The 22,726-nt window shown below is 34.1% G+C and overlaps 1 protein-coding gene across 1 annotated transcript in view; it reads left to right on the plus strand.

Annotated features, from left to right (window-relative positions):
• The window catches only part of LOC129230565 (dynamin-2-like), an 85,365-nt gene that overhangs the window by 26,890 nt on the left and 35,749 nt on the right, over positions 1-22,726 (plus strand). Inside the window, exons 4-8 of the mRNA XM_054864970.1 lie at positions 7,245-7,391; positions 9,254-9,457; positions 10,515-10,613; positions 11,329-11,437; positions 20,615-20,809. Coding sequence (XP_054720945.1) covers positions 7,245-7,391; positions 9,254-9,457; positions 10,515-10,613; positions 11,329-11,437; positions 20,615-20,809 — 754 coding nt within the window. The remainder of the gene's footprint in view (positions 1-7,244; positions 7,392-9,253; positions 9,458-10,514; positions 10,614-11,328; positions 11,438-20,614; positions 20,810-22,726) is intronic.

A 22,726-nucleotide genomic window follows, 5' to 3' on the forward strand; every position in this document is an offset into this window, starting at 1 on the left:
CACAGACAGAGGGCAGCAAATCTGTGGGTAAAATTTGGATTTTAGGCTTATTCCATATAGCACTACAGCAAGTTGTATATATTAAACCTAGAAAAAAAAATCCATTCAAGTTTGTTCTACATTTACTACACTTTTTAAAGTTATACCATTATTACTTTCGATATTCATGGCTTTTTCCAACGGGCAAAATTTGACGGAATCTTATATTGTCATGTTTAGTTATTGTAATACTATGTCACTTCTATTTTTTGTAACATAAGGTCCCACCAAATTTAGTACAAATATGCTAATATGCAAGTATCAAGATATTTTACTGCTTCTGCACATAGAATAAGCTCAGTGGAGAGGGGGGGGGTGCGAACTAATATAAAGTATTGAAATAGAAAAATTATTATAGTGCATTCAATGTAAAAATTTAAGTGCTTGTATAAAACATGAAGCAGTTGCTTGCATTATCTCAGCTTTAAAAGTAAAAATTATCTTATTAAACTTACTCACTTTTTTCCCCACACTTAACTTGTACTATTATTTCTGGTCTCTTAACCCATTTCAAGCCAAGCATGGAAATTTTATAAAATGTGGTAATATTTTCTTAAAATTGGGTTTAAAATGCCTCCATTAAGACACAAAAAAAGTTTCTTGCATAAAAATATTTAATTTAAAAAATGAAATGGTGCGTAAACGCACCATTGACCAAATCAATGAACAAATACTTCAGTAGAACAATGTTATTCTCAGTCGAATTTTTACATTTTTAAATGAAAATTTGGGATGTAAATGGACTGTGCATTTGAGGCACAAATAAATCGTGTGGTTTTTGCGCACTTTACATCGTCTGCGGGCTTTTTTTCGTGTTCATTTATGGTATATAAATACAAATACAAATACAAATGTGACGACCAGCAACAGGCTCTGGGCCCAGCTAGGCTGGTCCTAGTCAATTAATTAGTCCCCAATGAAGATCAATGGCCCTCTTAAAGCTATCCACTCCTTTGCTCATTACCACCTCTTCCGGTAAGCTATTCCAAGTGCCCACGACCCTGCTAAAGTAGTAGTTTTTCCTGATTTCCAAGTTAGTCTGAGATTTAAATAGCTTAAAACAATGACCCCTTGTCCTGCTTTCCCCACAAAAATTTAATCCATTTACATCTTTCATTTTGATAAATTTAAATAACTGAATCATGTCCCCTCTGACTCTCCTTTGCTCCAGGCTATACATGTTAAGCCTATTAAGTCTGGTATCATAATCTAAATCTGAGAGTCCCCTTACTAATTTAGTTACCCTTCTTTGAACCCTTTCCAATACAAAAATATCTTTCTTCAGATAAGGCGACCAAAACTGAACAGCATACTCCAAATGAGGTCTTACTAAACTCCTATATAAAGGCAGAAGAACTTTCTTAGATTTGTTTGAAATAGATCTATTGATGAACCCAAGCATTTTGTTGGCTTTGTTACTAGCAATACTGCACTGTTGACTAAACTTGAAGTCCTGATTTATAAAGACACCCAGATCCATAACATTTTCTGCCTGATTTATGACTGAACCCTGTAAACGATATCTCATACGCTTATTACCATGACCTAAGTGTAGCACTTGACATTTCCCTACATTAACTGCCATACCCCATTTATCTGCCCACTTAGTAATATGATCTAAATCCTCTTGCAGCTGTTTTACTTGTTCTTCATTTTCGACAATCCCCATAACTTTTACATCGTCAGCAAAACAATTCATGCTTCCAGAAATATTTTCATTGATGTCATTCATAAATATAATAAACAAAAGAGGCCCTAAAACTGATCCCTGAGTAACCCCACTTAAAACATCACTCCAATTAGAATGATTTCCTCTCACAACTACTCTTTGCTTCCTACCAGTAAGCCAATTTCTAACCCAAAGTAAAGTTTTTCCTCCTATTCCAATGTCAGCTAACTTGCTGAGAAGAGCAACATGCGGTACCTTGTCAAAAGCTTTTTGAAAATCAATATAAACAACATCCACACATTTTTTGTTATCTAAAGCTGAGGTAACCTTGTCGTAAAAATGCAATAAATTAGTAGTACAGGATTTACCTTTCCTGAAACCATACTGCAAACTAGTCAACAGACTATTAGTCTCTAAAAACATCATGATCTTAATTTTGATCAAAGTTTCGAAAATCTTACAAATCACCGAAGTCAAACTTACAGGTCTATAATTCCCAGCAATACCTTTAGACCCCTTCTTGAAGAGTGGCGTTATGTTAGCCAGCTTCCAGTCCTCTGGCACCGTCCCCGAGTTATAAGAAGCATTGAAAATATTCAAAATAACATCCACCAATTCCTCTGCACATTCAACTAAAATTTTTGGATAAATATTATCTGGTCCCGGAGCTTTAGTTGCTTTAATCTTTTTCAAATGAAATAAAACCTCCTCCCTGGAAAATACAAAATCCTCAAGCTGTATAATAGCTTGTGTCTTGTTAGTGTCAACTTTTGAGATACAGTTATCGTTAAACACACTGGAAAAAAAGTTATTTAGAACATTTGCAATATCCCTATCGTTTTGTATTAAGCTTCCATGCTCATCAACCAAAGGCCCAATTTGACTGTTTCGAGCTTTCCCAGAATTAGCGTAAGCAAAAAACCTCTTAGGGTTCCCATCAATGTCATCTGCCAGCCTTTGCTCTAATTCCCTTTTCTGAATCCGTACCAAATACTTAAAATTTCGCCTTGCCTTACCATACTGGAGCCTCTCCGCACTCTGACCAGTTTCTTTAAACTTACGAAAAGTGGCTTGCTTATAATTAAGAGCTTCTTTAGTCTCCCTGGAGAACCACATGGGCCAAATTTTGGTACTAACACCTTTTCTCCTAAATGGAACATAGTCCCCAACCGTTTTAGCAAGTTTATCCTTAAATTCCGTCCACTGCTGATCTACGTCGCTATTTTCCAACCCTGACAAAAAAACCTCTTTCAAGCTTTGCCTAAGTGCAACAAAATCAGTGTTTCTGAAATTGGGCACAAACCTAAAATTATCATCTTTGCACACTTCAAATTTAACCCGGAACCTAATGCTGTTATGATCACTATCTCCAATATGCTCCCCTACACTCAACCCCTGAACAAAACTACCTATGTCACAAAAAACTAGATCCAAAATTGCCTCCTCTCGAGTTCCCTGAGTTACAACTTGATCTAAGAAACAGTCACCAATTACTTTTAAAAATTCCTCTTCTTTGCCATTACCAGGATAAAAATTATTCCAATCAATATCCGGAAAATTGAAATCCCCCATTATGATAACGGATCCCTTACTGGACATGTCACTAATAATACGGTACATCTGTTCATCTTGTCCCTGGTTTGAATTAGGTGGCCTATAAATGTTTCCAAAGCGTAGCTTTTTGCCCTTACTGCTCGACAACTCCAGCCAAACCATATCAATATCAGTAGGCTTATCATTTATGACCAATTCATTGCAAATAAAATTGTCTCTAACATAAAATAAAACCCCACCACCTCTTTTACCTACTCTATCCTGTCTGAACAAATTATACCCAGCAATATGTAATAACTCTGCATCAGATTTGGTAGCCCATGTCTCAGTAATTCCAATAACATCCAACTTCTCATCCATAACTATGCTTTTCAATTCATCCATCTTGTTCCTAATACTGCGAGCATTGGTATAGAAAACTTTAAGCATGCCTAAGTTGCTTTTATTCAACACCCTGAAATTTCCTAAATTACAATTGTTAACATTACTACTCTTGTTCGTCACTTTATTTCCATTTCTAGCAATACCCAAAAAAATTTCATTCTCTCGATACCTGATGCTTGAACCATGCCCCCCATTCCAACTTAGTTTTTTGACTCCGAAGCCCTTAAAATTAATCCACTAACCATTTTGACCCCTGTAGAGCTCAGATGCAGGCCATCCCTAGCAATCCAATCCCGTTTACATTGACTCCATACATCAATGAACCTGATACTGCGCTTTTCGCAAATTGACTTCAGTAGCAAGTTCATACACCTTGCACGTTGATTTAGCCAGCTCCTATGCACTCCATACCTGGGAAGCAAACCAACCACTTGGACATTTGTCGAAAAGCTGGTTGCTTTATCCAACAGGGATTCCCATTCCCTAGAAAACTCCTCATTTTTACTGTGGCCTACATCATTTGTTCCCACCCACAAAGTAACCATGTCCTCCTTATTCAATACTCCCTTCTTTTCAGCAACCATATTAACGTCTTTTACCCGAGCCCCTGGTAAACAACACCTAGCCACCTTACGCTTTACTCTCCCAACTGTGTTACCCACCTCCCTTACCATAGAGTCCCCCAAAATTACATCTTTAGTTTCCCAATCTAACTCCTCATTTGAAACTTCCCCCTGAATCTCTGGAACATTTACACCCTCTACAACTGGCCTACACCCTAATGCTAACTGGGCTTCCAAAACTAGCATCTTAAGTCTTAAGTCTGAGAGTTCAGCACATTTAGTGCAAATACGAGTATAATCCTCCTCAAAAACAGACTCATTTTCCCCCTTATACAGGCAGAACATATGACATAAATCACAAGAGATCCACCTGTCCCCCTTCCCACTCTTTACCTCTTTCATAATGCATATAACACCCATTTCTACTCGGTGAATATGTTCCAAAAGGCAAAACAGAAAGATAAAAATGCAAAAAAAAACACAGAATAAATACTAAAAACAGCAGTAAATAAACAGAGTTGCTACACCCAATAAAGCACACAAGATCAAAAACCAGGAGATCACCACATGTTAGGCTTAGCTCCAAAAAATGCAAAAACACTTCAAGAATACAATAACAGCAAAAATGAGCCCCCAAAACACAATAAAACTAAATTACATGATAAAGTGAAGTAAAAAAACCTAAAACTAGACAGTAATAATGAAAAATTATAGTAAGAAAACACTTATCAAATTAGCAGCAATAAAACTCCCTGCATCACAGGCGCCCGTATTTCTTTCGGTAGAGCTGTGGATGATGGACGACCCTTGTTTGGATGTGTTATTTGTACCGTATTTTCACGAAATAGATTGTCCTTGTGAATTCAGCTTTTAATAAGGCAATCGCTATGTATGACCTAAAGTCTGTAAGTGGCATTTTTGTGTTATTAGTAATTCTATGTAGCTTCCATGAATTCACTATGACACTATTAATAATATTTGTAAATAATGGCCACCACCTTTTTTTGCTTTGAATTCTGATCTGGTAATTTGCTATAGCATTGTCATGCAGATCAACGCCTCCCATATACTTATTGTAGTCCAAAATAAAGTTTGGTTGTGAAATAGAAATTTCCTTTCGTTCACTGCGGCTATACGTTTGGCATTTGCAAAACGGTCCCGTTAGTGGTAACAATCGTTGCTACAGCATTGTCGTTCTATTTGATAGCCAATGTCTTAACATTCTTGTTGAATGCAAAATCATAGAAACCCCGAGGATTTTTTCATATTTTTGGAGTCATCCAATACACAATCAGCAATGCGATTTTTACAAGCTGTTCCAGATGCAAAAAACCCCTTTTCTTTCAAAATTTCGAATAAACTGTAGTAAGAAAAAAGTTTAAAAATATATTTTGTGCATTTCAGGTTTTGGAACGTTAAGTAATTTCATAACAACACTTGTTCCAAATGGCTTTTTTTGTTGATTACTGCTAGTTTCAGCACCTATATACGGAATGAATTGGAAAAGGTGTACGGAATTTATTTTTACTTTTAACCAAAAGATTAACCTTTCATTCACAAAATAAATAGTAACAGATCGTATAGCTTTCCTTGTTTTCCAATCCGACAACCCAGATCAAAATTCTTTCATTCTCATAACTAAACAATTTTTCTAGATAGAGCAAATATGGCGTCACGTGTTCCAAGACCTGTAATCTAATTACACCGGGTGATATAAACATGAAATAAAAATTTAATCTAGTTGTTCCTTATTCATCGCAATCTAAAGAATTAAATGTTATCGTAATTTTTACCAAATAGAGGAAATAGCACGTGACACATAACTTAACAAACTCTCATCAAGAAAAAGAAATTTAATTAGCAGAGATATATGTCACGTTACACACTGGTTATTATTCATAACAAAACTTAATTAATGCATGAGTGGTCATGCAGATAAATCAGAAAGTTCACACTTACAGTACATATATCGAATACTCGTCGTAGTGGGGGCCCAATTTAGCACAAGGAATCCTCGGACGGCTTGTATTGGTACCACGTGGTGCTGGACATCTGCGGAGTCATGAAGGAGAAATACTGAAGTAATGCTATTTGGTCAAATCAATTCTCTTATGAATTCCTGTAGCGAGCATCTTGCTTCACATCCTCCTTTTCAGGTAGGGAAACCACGCTGAAGATCGAAGGATCATCAATCGCTTTCAAATAACTGGAGCGTTGAGGCCATCTCACCTTTTCTTCGTCTCTTCAACCCCTTCGTCCACTCACCACTGCCCGGCACACAGCAACTTTCTCTCGTCCACTGGTCTCCGCTTTTCCCACCCTTTAACACTGGAGTCCCGGGGTTTCATCACCCCTCTATAATGTTCTTCAAGCACATGGCGCCCTCTTGTATTTGTAAAATGCATTGAAAGTTCTTCGAATCGAAAGTTCTTATTTTATTCAAGTCCTAAGAGTGACTCGTATTAAAGGTGACCAATCTCATGTTATTTTCTGTCCTTTATTTATTGATTCACTTGCAGAAAATCAACTGTACAAAGGTATCCGTCTGATGAGCACAAACACCAAAGTTTGAATCCAAAGCTTAGTGGCTTTCCCTTTATGAACATTTTTGGTGAATGCTTTCCAAAATAAGGCACCATCTCTTCGTCAATTGACAAATTTTGAGAAAAGATTCCAAATTGTAAATACTTTTTTTTATATGCAGGAAAAATGGGCATAATTTAGTAAACTTGTCTGTTTTATCAAGGCAAGAGTTATCGGATAAATGGATATTTTGTTTTATGTGAGGAACCAAAAGCACCTTAACGACACTTCCTAGCCTCCGCTGCACCCTGAGGCACCGTTTTTTCACCCTAGGGTGAAATTCTTTACCCCTAAGGCACTCTTGGTTTTAACAGTGTACATTAACTTGACATAAAATTTTAGTCTCTTTACTTGCAACCCTTTTGCTTCTCACAGTTTCAAATGTTTTTTTCCAAGTTCAAAGGTCATAATATCAATTGTTAAACAGTTTTCCTCCCTTTTTTTTCTCTCAGAATATGCAGAATTTTTACATAGAGGAAATGAAAAGTTTACAAACTTTGCTAAAGTTAAAGAGGAGATATCAAATGAAACAAATCGAAAACCTGGACCTGATGGATTTTCACCTGATCCAATTTCTCTCAAAATTTATTCCCCTAAAGGTAAGTTTTAGAGATTTTTTTTCTTCCTCTCTCTTTTTCTATGTTAAAACATTTCAATAATGTTTCTTAACAAAAAAAAAGCTTCTCACACTGTTCTTGCTGATTCTTATGTAAAATGACTCCCTAAATCCAAATATGATCAGTTTTCCTCCATCACCCATTCAATTATGTAATACATGTGTGTATTTCTTGATCAAACACAAAATTAAGTAAAAATGAGCTGATGACTTCCTTTTACTCCAATTTAATGTCATTTTCCCATTATTGGCAATTTTAATGTGATTCAATAGTTTACTCTCTAAATATCACCAACAGTGGACCAATTGAAACCAGATTAAAAAAAAAAAAACGCTAAACTTGTCGCCAAGTTGGCGAAAAAACTTGCCCACCAAAAGACTGCTGATGTATCGCCAAGTGTCCGCCAAATTATAACACCACTCGAGTTTACATCAAAATTAACAATGATTTCCCCCCAAAAAGGGGCAAAAGCCCCCCTTTGGAACATTCAAATGCAACAAAAAGGGGAGGTGCCCACTAGGAGTCTATGTATCAAATTTCAACTTTCTAGGACACACCGTTCTTGAGTTATGCAACATACATACGCACATACATATGAACATACAGAAGTCACGAGAAAACTCGGGAATCGTTAAAATGGATATTTCGTGTGTCTATACATTCTTAGGCACTTATCCATGCGTGGTCGAGTCGAAAAAAAGAACTCAACATTCATTCGGGGGGAGTAAAGTAGAAATGAAGGTCGATTTTTGAGTGAAAATTGTTTCACAAATACAATACTTCCTTTTTTGTAAAATGAAGTAAAAAAGGCTTCCTGAGACTGATTAGCAATTTAATCATAATAAAATTTGTAAAAGTAATTCATGTTGTATCGAAACAAAACTTTTCTATGATTAAAAATCCCGAAAAGAAACAATTTCCAATCTTTTATGCATGGCGGTCAAAATGACCGCTGCTAGTCTTTCTAGGTATACAGAAAACAGTCTTTCTAGTGTTAAGATGCTTAAGCTGGCCAATTACACAGTGATACAGTAATGTTTGCTGTACAAACTGCACATGTGACAGCTACTTTTATTTAAAAAATAATAATAAAAACTGCAATGGGGAGATTTTATTCTCTAGGAGTCACATATGTGTGATTTCTTTTGTTCATGATTTTTGTTCTTTACTAATGGAGTTGCTTCCTTTAGTCAAAAGTAGTACTTTTTGTCACTGAAATTGGTAGAATAAGCAGAAAAAGTAACATGAATCCAGAAAATACTTTCATTTTCCCAACAGTTATATTTTAATTAATTTTTTAAATGTCTGGTTTTTCAAACAAGGCGTGGTCTTGATGATGTCACAAATGATGCTCTTTGGCGCATCTTTGTACCCGCGTTTCCACGTTATGATAATCAAGTCGCGAGTTAAATATTGCACTTTACGCTTGCTATCAACCATATCGTTGCCAATACACATGAGTAAAGATGCCAATTAAATATTTTACTCTGTGAATGGCAACACTGAATGACATTTCATATTTGTAATGTCATCAGATAGTAGTGTAAATTGAAAGCACACCGATTTAAGTAATTTTTTTAAAATATTAAACAAATTATTTAAAAAATGGTCAGATCCTATGTTTTTAAGCATGCTCTTTCAGAAAAAAATACTTTTAAAATTTTGGAAATGACCCCATTCTTGAATATTTTGTTATCAATGCAAAATATAAATCTGTCATAATATTAGATAAATTGTCTGTTTTGGGTAGAATGGCTTGGCAGCATTTTTTTTCTAAATTTGGATTATTTAGATAGTTTAAATCAGGTTTTAATGTTATATTTATCCAAGATTTTTCATTTCAGTTTTAAAATTGACAGTGGTGGACCTACCTGGTCTTGTTTTAAATGCTGTTGGTGGTCAGCCAGAAGACAGTGAACGCATTGTTCGAGAAATGGTACTGAACTACATTCAGCAACCCAGTAGTATTATTTTAGCAGTATCACCAGCTAATCAAGATATTGCTAATTCTGGTGCACTTAACATTGCCAAGATCGCTGACCCTGCCAGTAAGTAATTTGTTTTGAAAGTGATTTAAATTCTTACTTCTTTGCTACCTCCTAATAAAAAGGGAAATGATCGGGGGGGGGGGACAACAATTTTGGAGAAAAAAAAGGTTTATTTCTACTTGGGAAAAATTGAAGCTCAAATTTTAATATTTATAGCGCAAAATAATGTATTCAGAAATTTAAAATATTTGAATTCCATTTCTTTTTTTACAAGTTTATATTCAACATACAGGGTTAGCATAAAAGAATATCTCGGTTTTAAAAAAATTACATTTCATAAACTGTTACACTTACCACTATAAATGATACATAAAAATAAAGATAAAAAGGAGGTTATGATTTCCTATTGCGGTTTTTTATGTATGTTTTCAATAAATTCCAAGACTACTGGACCGATTTGAAAAATTCTTTTTTTGTTTGGAAGGGTATATTTCCCAGATGGTCCCATGGTAATTTGGTCTGGATCTGATAAGGGGTCGCGGAAAAATCCAAGAAACTTTAAATTTCACACGCGTTGTGGCTATGTACTACGGCTCACCTCAACAGCCGGAATACGTCACAGGTCAAGCGATTTTGCTGTGATCAGTGTGTGATCATCTATTGTAACTGAGTAGGTTTAGTTTTAAAGACTAATTTCGTGTTTAGTTAAATTAGTGTTTAAATCAGGATTTGGTGTGTTGTCAGTTACGTTGGGTAGTAGTTTATAGGAGGCCCGGACTTTAAAAGATAATTAAAAAGTAAGAGATCGTATATAATTAGTTAGGTATTTAAAATAATTCATGGTATAGTAATTAAAATGTGTTTATTTTATAATTCAATGTTTAGTTTAGTTGATTTTTGTACTGGAATTGTAAAATAAATTTCAATTCTAAGTTTGGGTAGTAAATAGTATGTAAGTGTAATCAGTTATTTTTTGCTTTTTAGTTCCTAGGTATTTTTTGAAGGAGTTTTTTTTATTTAAAAGTAATTATAATATATACCTAGTAAAATTTATTTATTTATTTATTTATTTATTTATTGTTATTCATTTTCTTACTAAATAAAGCTTAAATTTCAGGAGAAAGGACAATTGGTGTGTTAACGAAATTGGATTTGATGGATGAAGGAACTGATGCCAGAGATGTACTTGACAATAAAAAAATTCCGCTAAAAAGAGGTTTTTATTATTTTGAAGTATATTCTATATTAGTCTTATAGTTTTCTATATCATAATTCTAATGTTAAGATTTTTTGAAATTTTAAATTCAGTTTTAATGGCAAAAAGCTTTTTGTAACATACTGTTGTCATATGTTCAATTTTCTTGTTTTTTTCCTTAAATTTATTACACCCTTCTGCAAATTAACAGAATCAAGCCAATTTTCTTACAAAATCACCTTTATTTAAATCATTTAACTATAAAATCAAAATCGCCACTTAGTTACCCCCCCCCCCCCCCTTTTTTGTCCGGCATCATTTCAGTCTACTGGGTATAGTCAACTAGAGTTTTGCCCTTTGAATTCTTGATCTCTAAACCATGTTTTTAGCAAAGCACAAATCATTTCTTCTTTTGTGCCATCAGATTTCACTCAATGTCACAATGACCTGCTTCTTCCTCAGAAAAATATCCATGGCTAACAAAAAGATAAAAAGTGACTGTATTGAGAAAAAATAGCAAAAATAGGTAGAAATTTATAACAAACAAAACACAATATTCATGACAAAAAAAAAAAATAGAGGTTATAGTGCCTAATCAACTGCTAGGCTAAACAGCTGTTATGAACAAGGATTGAACAACCTAAAAAATTCGAAAATTGAAAATCTCAACTTGATTCCATTAATTTGCGCAAGGGTTTAGAAGACAATATGTGTATTCAGCATAACTTTGTTTTAGGGTATGTTGGTGTGCTAAATAGAAGCCAAAAGGAAATTGATGAGGGCAAAGATATGGAGTATATTTTTAGAAAAGAGAAAGAATTTTTTACTTCAAAGGAGTGTTATAAGTAAGAAATCATTCATAGTCATTTTTTTGAAATTGTATGTAAAATTAAAAAACAAAACCAAACCTGAGCTCATCCCACAATGCTTCTTCTCGGGACTGAATTTAGACATTGCAGGGCATTAAGGGATTTTTGCCCTTTTGTAATCCAGACAACTTAATGCCGTCACAAAACGGGCTATTAAGATATTGCTCATTGTGTGTCTTTTTCACCAATAAATAAACCAATTTTTTTTTATTTTAATCCTCCCACTTTTTTTTGTATTTGACCTTGGATGAGGAACACTAGGTGAGTGATACAGAGAACCCTTTTTTAAGTGTAGTGTAAAATACCCTTGATACTAAGGGGTATCGGGGCTTCTCTTTCTGGAAATTTTTATAAAATCAATATAAAAATTTTGCATTTTTGGAGCTTATATGGGTGATTAGAACTATATGAAGCAAACCATTTTTTTTTTGCAAATTAAGATAAATAAAAATTTTAATTTATTTGTTTAAATCATTGATTATTAATTGACAAAAAGGAAGAGTGAGGGAAGAGAAAAGATAATGCATCCTCACTTGCTTGCATCAACTTTTGGTATAGTTGACCACCGTGCAGACCTGTTAATGGCAGTCCTGATCTAGTGATCCCATTTATCAATTTTAGTGGTGAGTATTCACAATCACTCAGAGCATTTTTTAAGGAATTTTTACTAGGCGACTCAAGTTTATCATAAAGGCTGTAGCATTACCAATAAATTTCCCCTTTTTTCAACAAATATGTGCATATATCGTTGCCTCAAGGTGGTATTTCTGTAAGTACTGTTTGTTTTTGAGGTGACTCTATAGGAATTCTGATTTAAAAGGAAGCCGATATGAACCTAACCGTAAGTATAATGTTAACCCCGAAGTAAAGGGGGTACAGGGATTTCTCCCCCAGAAAATTTTCGAATTTGTAGTCTTAAAAACGCATATTAGACGATCTTTGGTAATGTTAGGGGAGAAGAGGTTTGGTGGTGCTCACTTGTCTATTTTTCAAAATTGTAGCTTTAAGAATGCAGTTTTAGACGATTTTTTTGATGATGTTAGAGGGAGGAGAGATTTGAGGGCCCATCCCAGGAAGTTTTTCTGATTTGTAATCTTTGAAATGCATTCTGTCTTTCGTAATATTAAGCGCTCCAGAGCGACCCTCTTTCCTCGGGCGTTTTTCGAAATTGAAACCTTAAAAACGCAAACATTATGTCCAATATTGTTCAGAAGAAGGAGGTTCGGGGGTTCTCCGACGGGATTTTTTTTTTTGCAATTGTAGTGCTAAAAACGCAGTTTAATACGATCTTTTCGTGATGTTTCGTGGAGGAGGGATTTGAAAGCACGCACTAAGAAGTTTTACTAATTTGCAAGTCTTAAAGATGCATTCTAATAATCTTTTATAATGTAGAGGAGAAAAGGTTTAGAGTGCTCCCCCAGGAAATTGTTTGAAATTTTGATGAAAGGCTGTTTTAGATGATTTTTGGTGATGTTAAAGGGAAAAGAGATTAAAAGGCCTATCCCAGAAATTTTTTCTAATTTATAGTATTAAAAACGCATTCTAGACTATCTTTGGTATAAGGTTAGAGGTTGAAGAGATTATGAAACTGCAAATTTGTAGGCAATCCATGATTTATGAGTAGATTTTAGAGGACCATCAATTTTTCAAAATTGAGCTCCAAAAACGTTGTTTTTGAAGTCTTTCAATGATGTTAGGGAGGGATTAGTTCTCCCTTGGAAACATTGAAACTCATGCGCTTAAAACAAAATTCATGCTGATTTTGAACAATGTTGGCGAAAAGGAGAAGTGGAGGACCCTCCCCTCTGGAAACTTTTACAAGTTCTTTTTTAAAACGCAGTTTGTAGACGATCTTTGGTAATATTAACAAGAGGAGTGGTTTGGAAGGTCCCATATTAAAAAAGGAGTGAAGAAGAATTACATAGCACTCACAGCATAAAGCCAATTTTGTTACTATTTTTTTAAAATAGATGATCAGGGCCGTAAGCAAGTAGCTAGAATTTTGTTAGGGGGGGGGGAGTTCCAAGGCGGAATGAACTTTAAAAATGAGGGAATACTAAATCAGAAGCTTTAGCTGTTAATTATATTAATTAGTGCTATTTCAACAGGGGTCTGGCCAGAGGATATTTGGGTCCGTTCACGGACCCTTCACAAAAATCCGATCAACCAAAACGGACCTTTCACAAAATCCCGATCAAACAAAACGGACCCTTCTCAAAATTCTGATAAACAAGATCGGATCTGTCACAAATTGTTTATTGAAAGAGCAAATCTGAAAGCAAAATAACGCATATTTCTGTGTATGAACCGATAATTTTTGGAACCTTTTTTTAAGTCAAATTAGAGGGATCAGCTTATACAAAATCGGCTAATTTTGAAAAAAAAAAATCGGCACTTTTGCGATGCTCCTGCAAGTGATAAATAATTGCTACTGCCAAATAAATATAATGGTTGTTTGTTTTATCACAGCTAATTAGCAGCGGTGTTGTAAACTTTTCTGAAAAGGCATTAATAAGCCTTTTCTCCGCTCATGATTTAATAAACAATAATAATATATATCTGCGAAATGGACTTAGAACTGCAAAGGGATAGTTAAGGGTGAGGAAAAAATATGATCGCTTCAGATAGGGTTACCAACTTCAAAACTGTCACCACTTAGCGTCTGGCGTTGAACCTTTATAATGACATGATTAGAAAATATTCTCATCATTTTGTCGGCTTGTCAATATTTGCGTTTTTATGGTGCGGTGCGATGTTTAATTGTTATTTTGGGAGAAAATTATATGGGTTTTGATTTTTCGATGCTAACAAGGATGATTAACTTTAAATAAACTCTTTTAGTTACCGTTTTTTTTCTTTAGATGTCTACATTTTGAAAAATGCAATCTTTTAACATCCGATATGAGAATCATATTTTGTTCTTTTTTCAAGCTAACTTCACTTTATTAGGATTCAAATAAATGAAAAGCCTCTTTATTTTTGTTAGAACTCTCATTTCAAGTTTTTAAAGCAAAATTCCATTTTCTGTTATGAGTCAAAAATTAAAATGCTGAATAGATGGTTTATTTTATTATATTATTTTTTTTGGGGGGGGGGGGCAACTGTGTCCACAGATATTAATGATATGTTATCATAGGACTCTAAAATGCAATTTTAAAATAATTTTATCAAAAATATTTCATTTACAAGCCGTTTTTATACTTTTGATGCCTTCACTTTGAGAATTGCGATCTCTTTGCATCCGCTATGGGAATCCGATTTTTCGAATTTTTGATGATTATTACGCTTTGTTAAGAGGTAAACAATTGAAATGTCTTTTTATTTTTGTTAAAATCACGGAATTTATAAGTTTTAAACGAAATTCTGGGCTTTTTAAGAGTGTCTTGGGTCAAAAAGTTGAATGCTGAACCCCATTCTGAATTTTGTTTTATTTATTTATATTTTTGTTACAATTATTTTAAATATTGTACAGAAATATATCTAGTATAATTTAACATAATGCAGAATGGTAGATAAATATTGATACTTTAAAGAGCGATGCCCCCCCCCCCCCCGGCAAATATCAGAAAAAAAATCCAGAATGATTTTCTCGTCATAGAAGAGGAAAACACTCAACTTTAACTTTAATTGATGCAGTTTGTGCCATCTCTAAATTCTAAAATTTCGTTTTAACAAAAAAAAAATTTTTTTTGCAAAATTTTTTGATTTTTCACAAAATTAATTCATTTTTCACAAAATTATTTGATTTTTCACAAAAACCGGACCCTGTAAAAAATCCTGGACAGACCCCTGTTCAATTAAAACTACAATTTTTAAAGCATAATATTTAGCTTCAAATTAATTAGCTAATCAAAATTTTAAGACAATAATAAAAGGTAATTAATCAACAAAAATTTTAATCACCTCTACCTAGTATGAAATGAAGTCCCCAAAAAGCGTCTCACATAAATTCCCGAATATGGGGGTGAAAATTACCCGCTCGTATTAACATTATAGTATATCGTTGGAAAGGGTAGATTTTTCTGCTGCCTATGCAATTTTTTTCAATTCTCTAACTTAATTATAGTAGGAATTATTTGCGTTAAAAACCCGAATTTTTCAAGGCTTTGCTGTACTTCAGGCACTACTTGGGTAGGTAACACTTTTCAAATCCTTCGTTTCTTTCTTTCTTTTTTATTTCAATTTCTTAAAAGCATTTTATTTTGTAGTGATCCATAACCCTGCCTAAAAGTTGTGAGTTTCCGTGACACAGCAGACAAATTCGTGGAAATTCAGGACTGCGAAAAAATTATATAGTTCGCAATCACGAATTGCGATAGGACCCTACTCGTTGGGTTTCTTGTTTATTCAAATGGAACGGAAATGGTCCAGAAATTTGCACCTGTGGTGGTACTGGTTACTTTTTATAATAGGTAGTATGAGGCATATGCATATCCATAAAAAAATGAAATGGTAATTAGGATGTAGTAATAATAATTAAGATTTTATGGCCGATATCCACCAGGACACTAAGCATAAAGATTTTTTACAGCGTGTAACGTCATGTATTTTAATTTCTTATCAAACTTAAATGATGGGTATTAGGAATCTGGAAGTATTAAAGACGATTGGATGACATTTTGCTGTTTAAGTTAATCTAAATTGGCGTTTTTTAATTTAAAAAAAAAACATAATTTTACAAAAAAAAACTTTTTTTAAAACAAAGTTTGCTTGAGTTAAGACCTGAAATAAATATGAATAAAATCAAACCGCAGACTTTTTTTAACTATGATGAAGAAAAATTTGCTCTCTAAATAAAAATTTAAAAAGATTGTCGTCATAGTAATCTGAAAAATCAGAGCAGCATCAATTTCGTAAAAGTGAGGATAATAAGCAATTCGTGATTACTCAATAATAACACTATGACAAACTACAGGAACTACTGCAAATCAAACACAAGGAGTGGGCAGAATGAGAATAAGTTATTTATTCGATGCTATTTTTTGTCTGAACCTAATATTTAGATGGAAATCTAAAATAAGGTGTAAAGTTCAAAACTGTAAAAATAAAACACATTTCAAAAAAATGCAATACAACTTACTTATTATTTTTGGAGTGCGTTGAATTTTTTTTCTTCTGTATTTCGATAGTTTTCCTAATTTGAGGAAGAAAAAGTTTGCTACCGACACCAATGATGGAAATGAATTGTACGACCTCAGAGACGCACACGCCTCCTGTAGGAGCCCCTGGCACCTTCTAAAAATGTGGCGCTGTCTACAATGGCCCCGCTGCGAACAGCCCCTTCCATGACTAATAAAAACAGGAAAACATCCCAAGTGTCACTTTCCTATATGGCGCAGAGCCTTGATATGGCCTTCCCTCAAAAACATTCCTTCATGAGAGTGGGATGATTTCGGGGAAGGTTTATAATGGGCAACTCATCATTGATGACCCATCAATCTTTCGGAAAGTCACAATAAATGTTTGTTTACACGTTGCTGGCAATTTTTACGTGCCGAGGTTCCCTCTGGTGTTTGTAAAAAGATATGCAAGCTACTTTTGCTGCCCCAAGGAGCCGTTCCTGTACTCAGATAGCCGCGAAAAGCTTACGGCTATCATCGAGGGAAGCGCTAATGAGCTGGGGTGCTAATCGATTGCTTATAAATCTGTCGCCGAGTGCGAGATGGCCCGGTCTATGAGCAGGGCCTTTCCACAAGGGAACAAAAAGATGAAGTCTCTCGGCAAGTACAAGTCAGCGATTTTAAAGAAGAGGAGGTTTTACAAAGATTAGAAATCCGTTTACAAAAATTCGTAAACCAATCTTGGATTTTCCAATGTCGCCCAGTGTTTCGATTTTGCATCTTCTAGGCGACAGGTTTTTTTCACTACGCGACATTGGTGTCGCGTAGTCCCTATGTTAAAAAATGCTCTGCAATCACCACTAAAATTGATAAATGTTATGAATCACTGCATATTTATCAAACTTACCAGTTTATTTATATTATCCCCAACCAGTTGCAGGAAATTTGATAGAATCCTACAATTTTACTAGAAATCAGTTCACAATATGGGAAGAAAAATTAATTTTACTCGACAATGTTCCTGATCTCGCTATAACACTTTAAGAATGAGTTCAAAAATAATCCCTTTCTGGACGTAAGGAATATCAACGATGTATCTGCGTGGGGTAGAAGTTGAGTTTGTCAGCTAAGAAACATTATGTAAGTGCATTCTTGTATGTATTTTTTTGTTTCTCTATAAAATGTATTAAATACATACCCTTTGTCCCCCCCCCCCTATCTCCTGAAAAATTTATTTTAAAAAAAGGCCTGGCAGAAGTGCAAATAGAAAAGATCTGATAAACTTAGTAATTCTAAATGTCGTAACAGAATGAGTTTAAATGAGTAAACTTACCTTTAAATGTTAGTAAATGTGTTTTGTGCTAGAAGGCTTTGGGTACAGTTTGTTGTTGATGTGGAGCTGTTTCAATAATGAAATTGTTTTCCTTACTTAGGTCTTAGATCTGACTACACAAAAAATGTCTAGAAACATTAATTATTATTTAATTCAAATATGTTTTGTTTAGATAAAAGTGGAGCACTTTTATCTAAACCAAACTTCAAGTGAGTAACATTTTTGGCAGTTATGAACATGCTGTATTTTGCAATTTTACAATGCATTTTTGAACATAAATTGCATCATCATTGCGATGTTTTCTCATTGCGATGTTTTCAACTATAAGTACTGCATGAAACGAAAGGGTAGTGTGTTAGCTTTTTCTCTCCCTAAGCAGGTTGACAGTATGCACTAGAAGTTAGATAAAAGCAAGCTATTTATTTAATTCTGAAATAAACAAATAGTTAGATATGAAACGTGATTCACAAAAATATATTTCAAGAACATGTTACATTAATTTTGAGATTAAAACATTACAAAATCAACTAGTATGTTGTGGCCATCACGAAACTTTCTTCTATATTTTTCCTTTTTCTGATCCCTCCCCATGCTTGACGAGGAAGCAATATTCCTAACAAAAACAAAATGACACATGCAAAAACTTGACGACCATCCCAATGTCTGAATTATTGTAAAAGCAAAGCAAAGAGCGAAAATTGAAAGTTACTTTAAAAGCCTTACTTGAATTAATTACAAATATTTTATTTATTAAAAAACATAAGATGGCAACAGTTAAAAATTTTAATTCATTGAGATAATATTTCCGATCATTTCCATACAATTAAAATCACGAGAAATACGCAGACGACAATCTATTACGATTTATCTTTCTTATTGTTGCATTAATAAAACTATTTTTATTCGCAAAAAAAAAAAAATCAACACCTCTTGGAGCGATTGGAGTCAAAATTGAACCAAAGCCTGTTTACGTATGGATTCACATATATTCCAAATTTCAAACAGAACGTAGCATTACTTCTTGAGATAGGGCACTCACAATGGAAAAAAAGAACGGGCGATTGCGCTACCCCCTTTTTAGCTGTTGACACCAAAATAAAATCAGCTCTTATACCCACTAAGGGCTACTTGTCAAAAAATTTTTGTTTGATTCTGTTCGTTATTTCTTGAGATACAGCAGTCACAATTCACGACAAAAAACGTTCTATAACTCAACCCCCGTTTGAGCTATTGACACCAAAATTGAATCAGCACCTGCTCCAGTTAGGGGCAACATATGGACCAAATTTTGTTTGATTCCGCTAGTTACTTCCTGAGGAATAGCAATCACGCATAACTCAAAAAACGTCCCATTGCTCCACCCCCCTTGGAGGAATTCGCGCCAAAAACCAATGGGCACAAGTTCACATAGGGTCACATATGTGTACCAAATTTCGTTCAATTTCATGCGATAGTTTTTGCTGTAGAGCGGCCACAAAACACTGGTCACACACAGACGTGACACACACACATACATACACACACACAGACACACATTTTCCAAAAATAGTCGAAATGGACTCAGCACACCTCAAAACGTTCAAATCCGTCAAAATTCGAAATTCGAAAATTTGCACGAATCCAATACTTTCTTCTATATATTAGATATAGAAGAAAGTAAAAATAAAAAAAATATTGTGATGAAAATATGATAAAAAACAACCTTAAGAAACTGCATATCACTGAAATGAAACATTTATAGCTCAAATTAATGTTTTGTACAGTATAACTCCAATTACATGAACTCGGACTATCCGAATCACTTTCAAAATTTCAAAAGAAAAACGAATTAAGTATGAAAACGGACTTGATTCGCAAAATACCAATTCAGTCAATACACACTGTCCTTCCCTTTGCAAAGATAGTGCAGGCACAGCTCGAACATTATTGGGATGAGTTACTGTGTCATAGTGAAGTATTTGCTGACATCCGTTGCTTGGTGGACAATTCTTTTATTTAATTAATTTCAACACTTTTTTTTTCTTTCAAAATCGTATTTTTTTTCTGTTTTTAACATAAAGACAGTAGTTGACAAAAATAGACCCCCCCCCCTTTTTTTTTTGAAAATGTCAAATTATCCGAACGTTGAAGTGTCGTAATTTGGTCCCTTCCCTTTGCGAAGCTAGTGCAGGCACAGCGCGAACATTATTGGGATGAGTTACTGTGTCATAGTGCAGTATTTGCTGACGTCCGTTGCAACTCTTTCATTTAATTAAACTCTTTTTTTTTTTTCTTTCAAAATAGTATTTTTCTTCTGTTTTCAACATAAAGACAGTAGTTGACAAATACTCCCTCCCCTCCCCTTCTTTTTTTGAAAATGTCAAATTATCCGAATTTGAGGTGTCCTAATTGATTTGGATAATTGGGAGTTCCACTCTTTTGTAAATTCTATAAAATTGCATATCCTTGTACATTAATTCCTTTTGTCATGTGTAGTGCACACGTCTCTCCCCTGGGAGTGGTCAACTTATATAGGTTAATCGTTATATTATACAGTGAAGCACCGTTTATACGTTTTTGAAGAGACTGTATGAAAAAAGCGTACAAACGAAAAAACGTATAATAGGTATAGATTAAAGTGCATTAGACTTTGCAGGGGCTAAAAAATGTATAACTGATAAAAATGTATAAAAAAGAAACATATAAACGGTGCTTCACTGTATTAATGGAGATCCAAGAGAAATTATTAATACAGAAGGAATTTCTTTGATTAAATTTTAGGCACATTGCTCATCAAATGGGGACCAAGTATCTTCAAAAGTTACTTCAAAAGACACTAAAAGCTCACATCAAAAAATGCTTGCCTCAAGTTCGTAATGAAATATCTCAAAAGCTGATTTCATATAGAAAGGAACTGCGAGAGTTTGAGAATATAATGGGAAATAGTCCAAATGGAAAGCAGTTTTATTTAATAAAGTAAGTATTGCTGATTTTTAAGAAAACATGCTGTTATTCTCTTTCTTTTTGAAGTAATTCAGCATAATTTCCAAAGGAATTTTTATGAGTAAGAAGAAATTTTTTTATGAAACTTTTCTTTTTCTCCCAATGGCACAGTTCTGTGAGGGCTCAGTATAATGGTATTTTCTCAGTGGTGGTGGTTCTTTGCTGAACTTACCAAAATCCGAGATCTAGTTTGAATACTGCCCTATAATATAGTTGCAATGTATCTAACGATTATAAATTGACTTTTTTGCTCTGGCAGTATCATAGTTCCTGGCATAAAAAAGCACATCTTTTAAATGCATTGTACACAAGGCTGTATCTAAAGCGTCGGTTTTTACAACTCAAACCCTGTCCAAAATTTTTCAAAACTATTCCAAAAATGCTTTTTGTTATACTTTTTTTCTTTAATATAAAAATTATCATTACTGTTTGGTTTTTATTTGTTTATTTATCAAAATGAAATTATTATTGAAGTGGTGTACAAACTCTGCTTTGTCAATAATATTTATTTTTATTGTAGTTATTGCGAACATATTTCTTATCGGGGGCGACTCCAGGACCGTGCAACAAAGCCGCCCATATGGGGGAGGGGCTCACACCCCCTAGAATTTAGAACTTCCTTACTTTTAGTACTCTTTTCTATGTAAAAACATTTCTTCTTCAGCCGTTAATGAATAAGTTATTAAAAATGTCGAATTTTAATAACTCTTAATCTGCACTGAAATCAGTTTCCATGGGGAAAATATCCTGCTAAACCATGGGGAAAATATCTGTATTATCTGTATCTGAAATATTAATAAAATTTAAATTTTTAGACATCCCAACATTGAGTGCTTATGTTACAGGAAATGACTACCAGTGTTTGAGATTTAAATCTTTTAACATGTTGTAGATGTTTTTGTCATGTAATGTATTTTGGAGTATGAATAGCTATCTTAACGCTAATAATCTTTACTAATAATAAAGTTCAAAGTCTCTCTGTCTGGATGTCTGTAGGATGTCTGTGACGCGCATAGCGCCCAGACCATTTGGCCGATTTTCATGAAAATTTGCACAAAGTTAGTTTGTAGCATGGGGGTGTGCACCTCGAAGCGATTTTTCGGAAATTCAATTTTGTTCTTTTTCTATTTCAATTTTAAGAATGCTTTCCGGAGCAAAATTATCATAAGATGGACAAGTAAATTATGAAATTATCATGACCTGGAATGAGAGAGCGAACGAACATTGCAAATTGGTGAGAAATTCTTCATCCATTATTTGTAAATATACAGGCGAACCGAATGACCTTTTAATTTTCAACTACGGACAAAGTCGTGCGGGTACCACTAGTCTTTACTAATATTATAAAGAGAGAGGGAGGATTTTTGTGTGTTTATATGTTCGAGGTAATCTCCGGAACCATTGCACCTATTTGAAAAATTCTTTCACTGTATGAAAAGTGCTTTCTTACCGAGTAACATAGGCCATAATTCGAAAAAATCCGATAAATAGTTCGTTTTTTATCCAAATTTAGGCCCAAATTTCATGTAAATTGCCTATTATTGGCTATTAAAGGGGTGAAAAATTACTTGCACATATTAATATTATATATCGTTAAGGGTAGAATTTTCTGCGTTCTAAACAGTTTATTTCAATGCTCTAACTTAATTACAGCGGGAGTTGTAATTTGTGTTTTTAGCTCGAACTTTTTTAGGCTTAGCTGAAATTTAGGAACTACTTTCTTCATTAAATCTATCAATAAAAAGTGAAGGAATTGTCCCACAGTTTTCTTTTTGACAGCGTTGGAAAAAGTAAGATTTTTTGCTCCAGATCTCTCTCGACCTATGGTCAAAAAAACTAGCTTCTATCTTCAAAGGAAAAAAGTTACAAGCGTTTTTAAATCAATTTCGA

The sequence above is a fragment of the Uloborus diversus genome, chromosome 9, assembly GCF_026930045.1.
Source record: "Uloborus diversus isolate 005 chromosome 9, Udiv.v.3.1, whole genome shotgun sequence".
In the NCBI taxonomy this organism is placed as follows: domain Eukaryota; kingdom Metazoa; phylum Arthropoda; class Arachnida; order Araneae; family Uloboridae; genus Uloborus; species Uloborus diversus.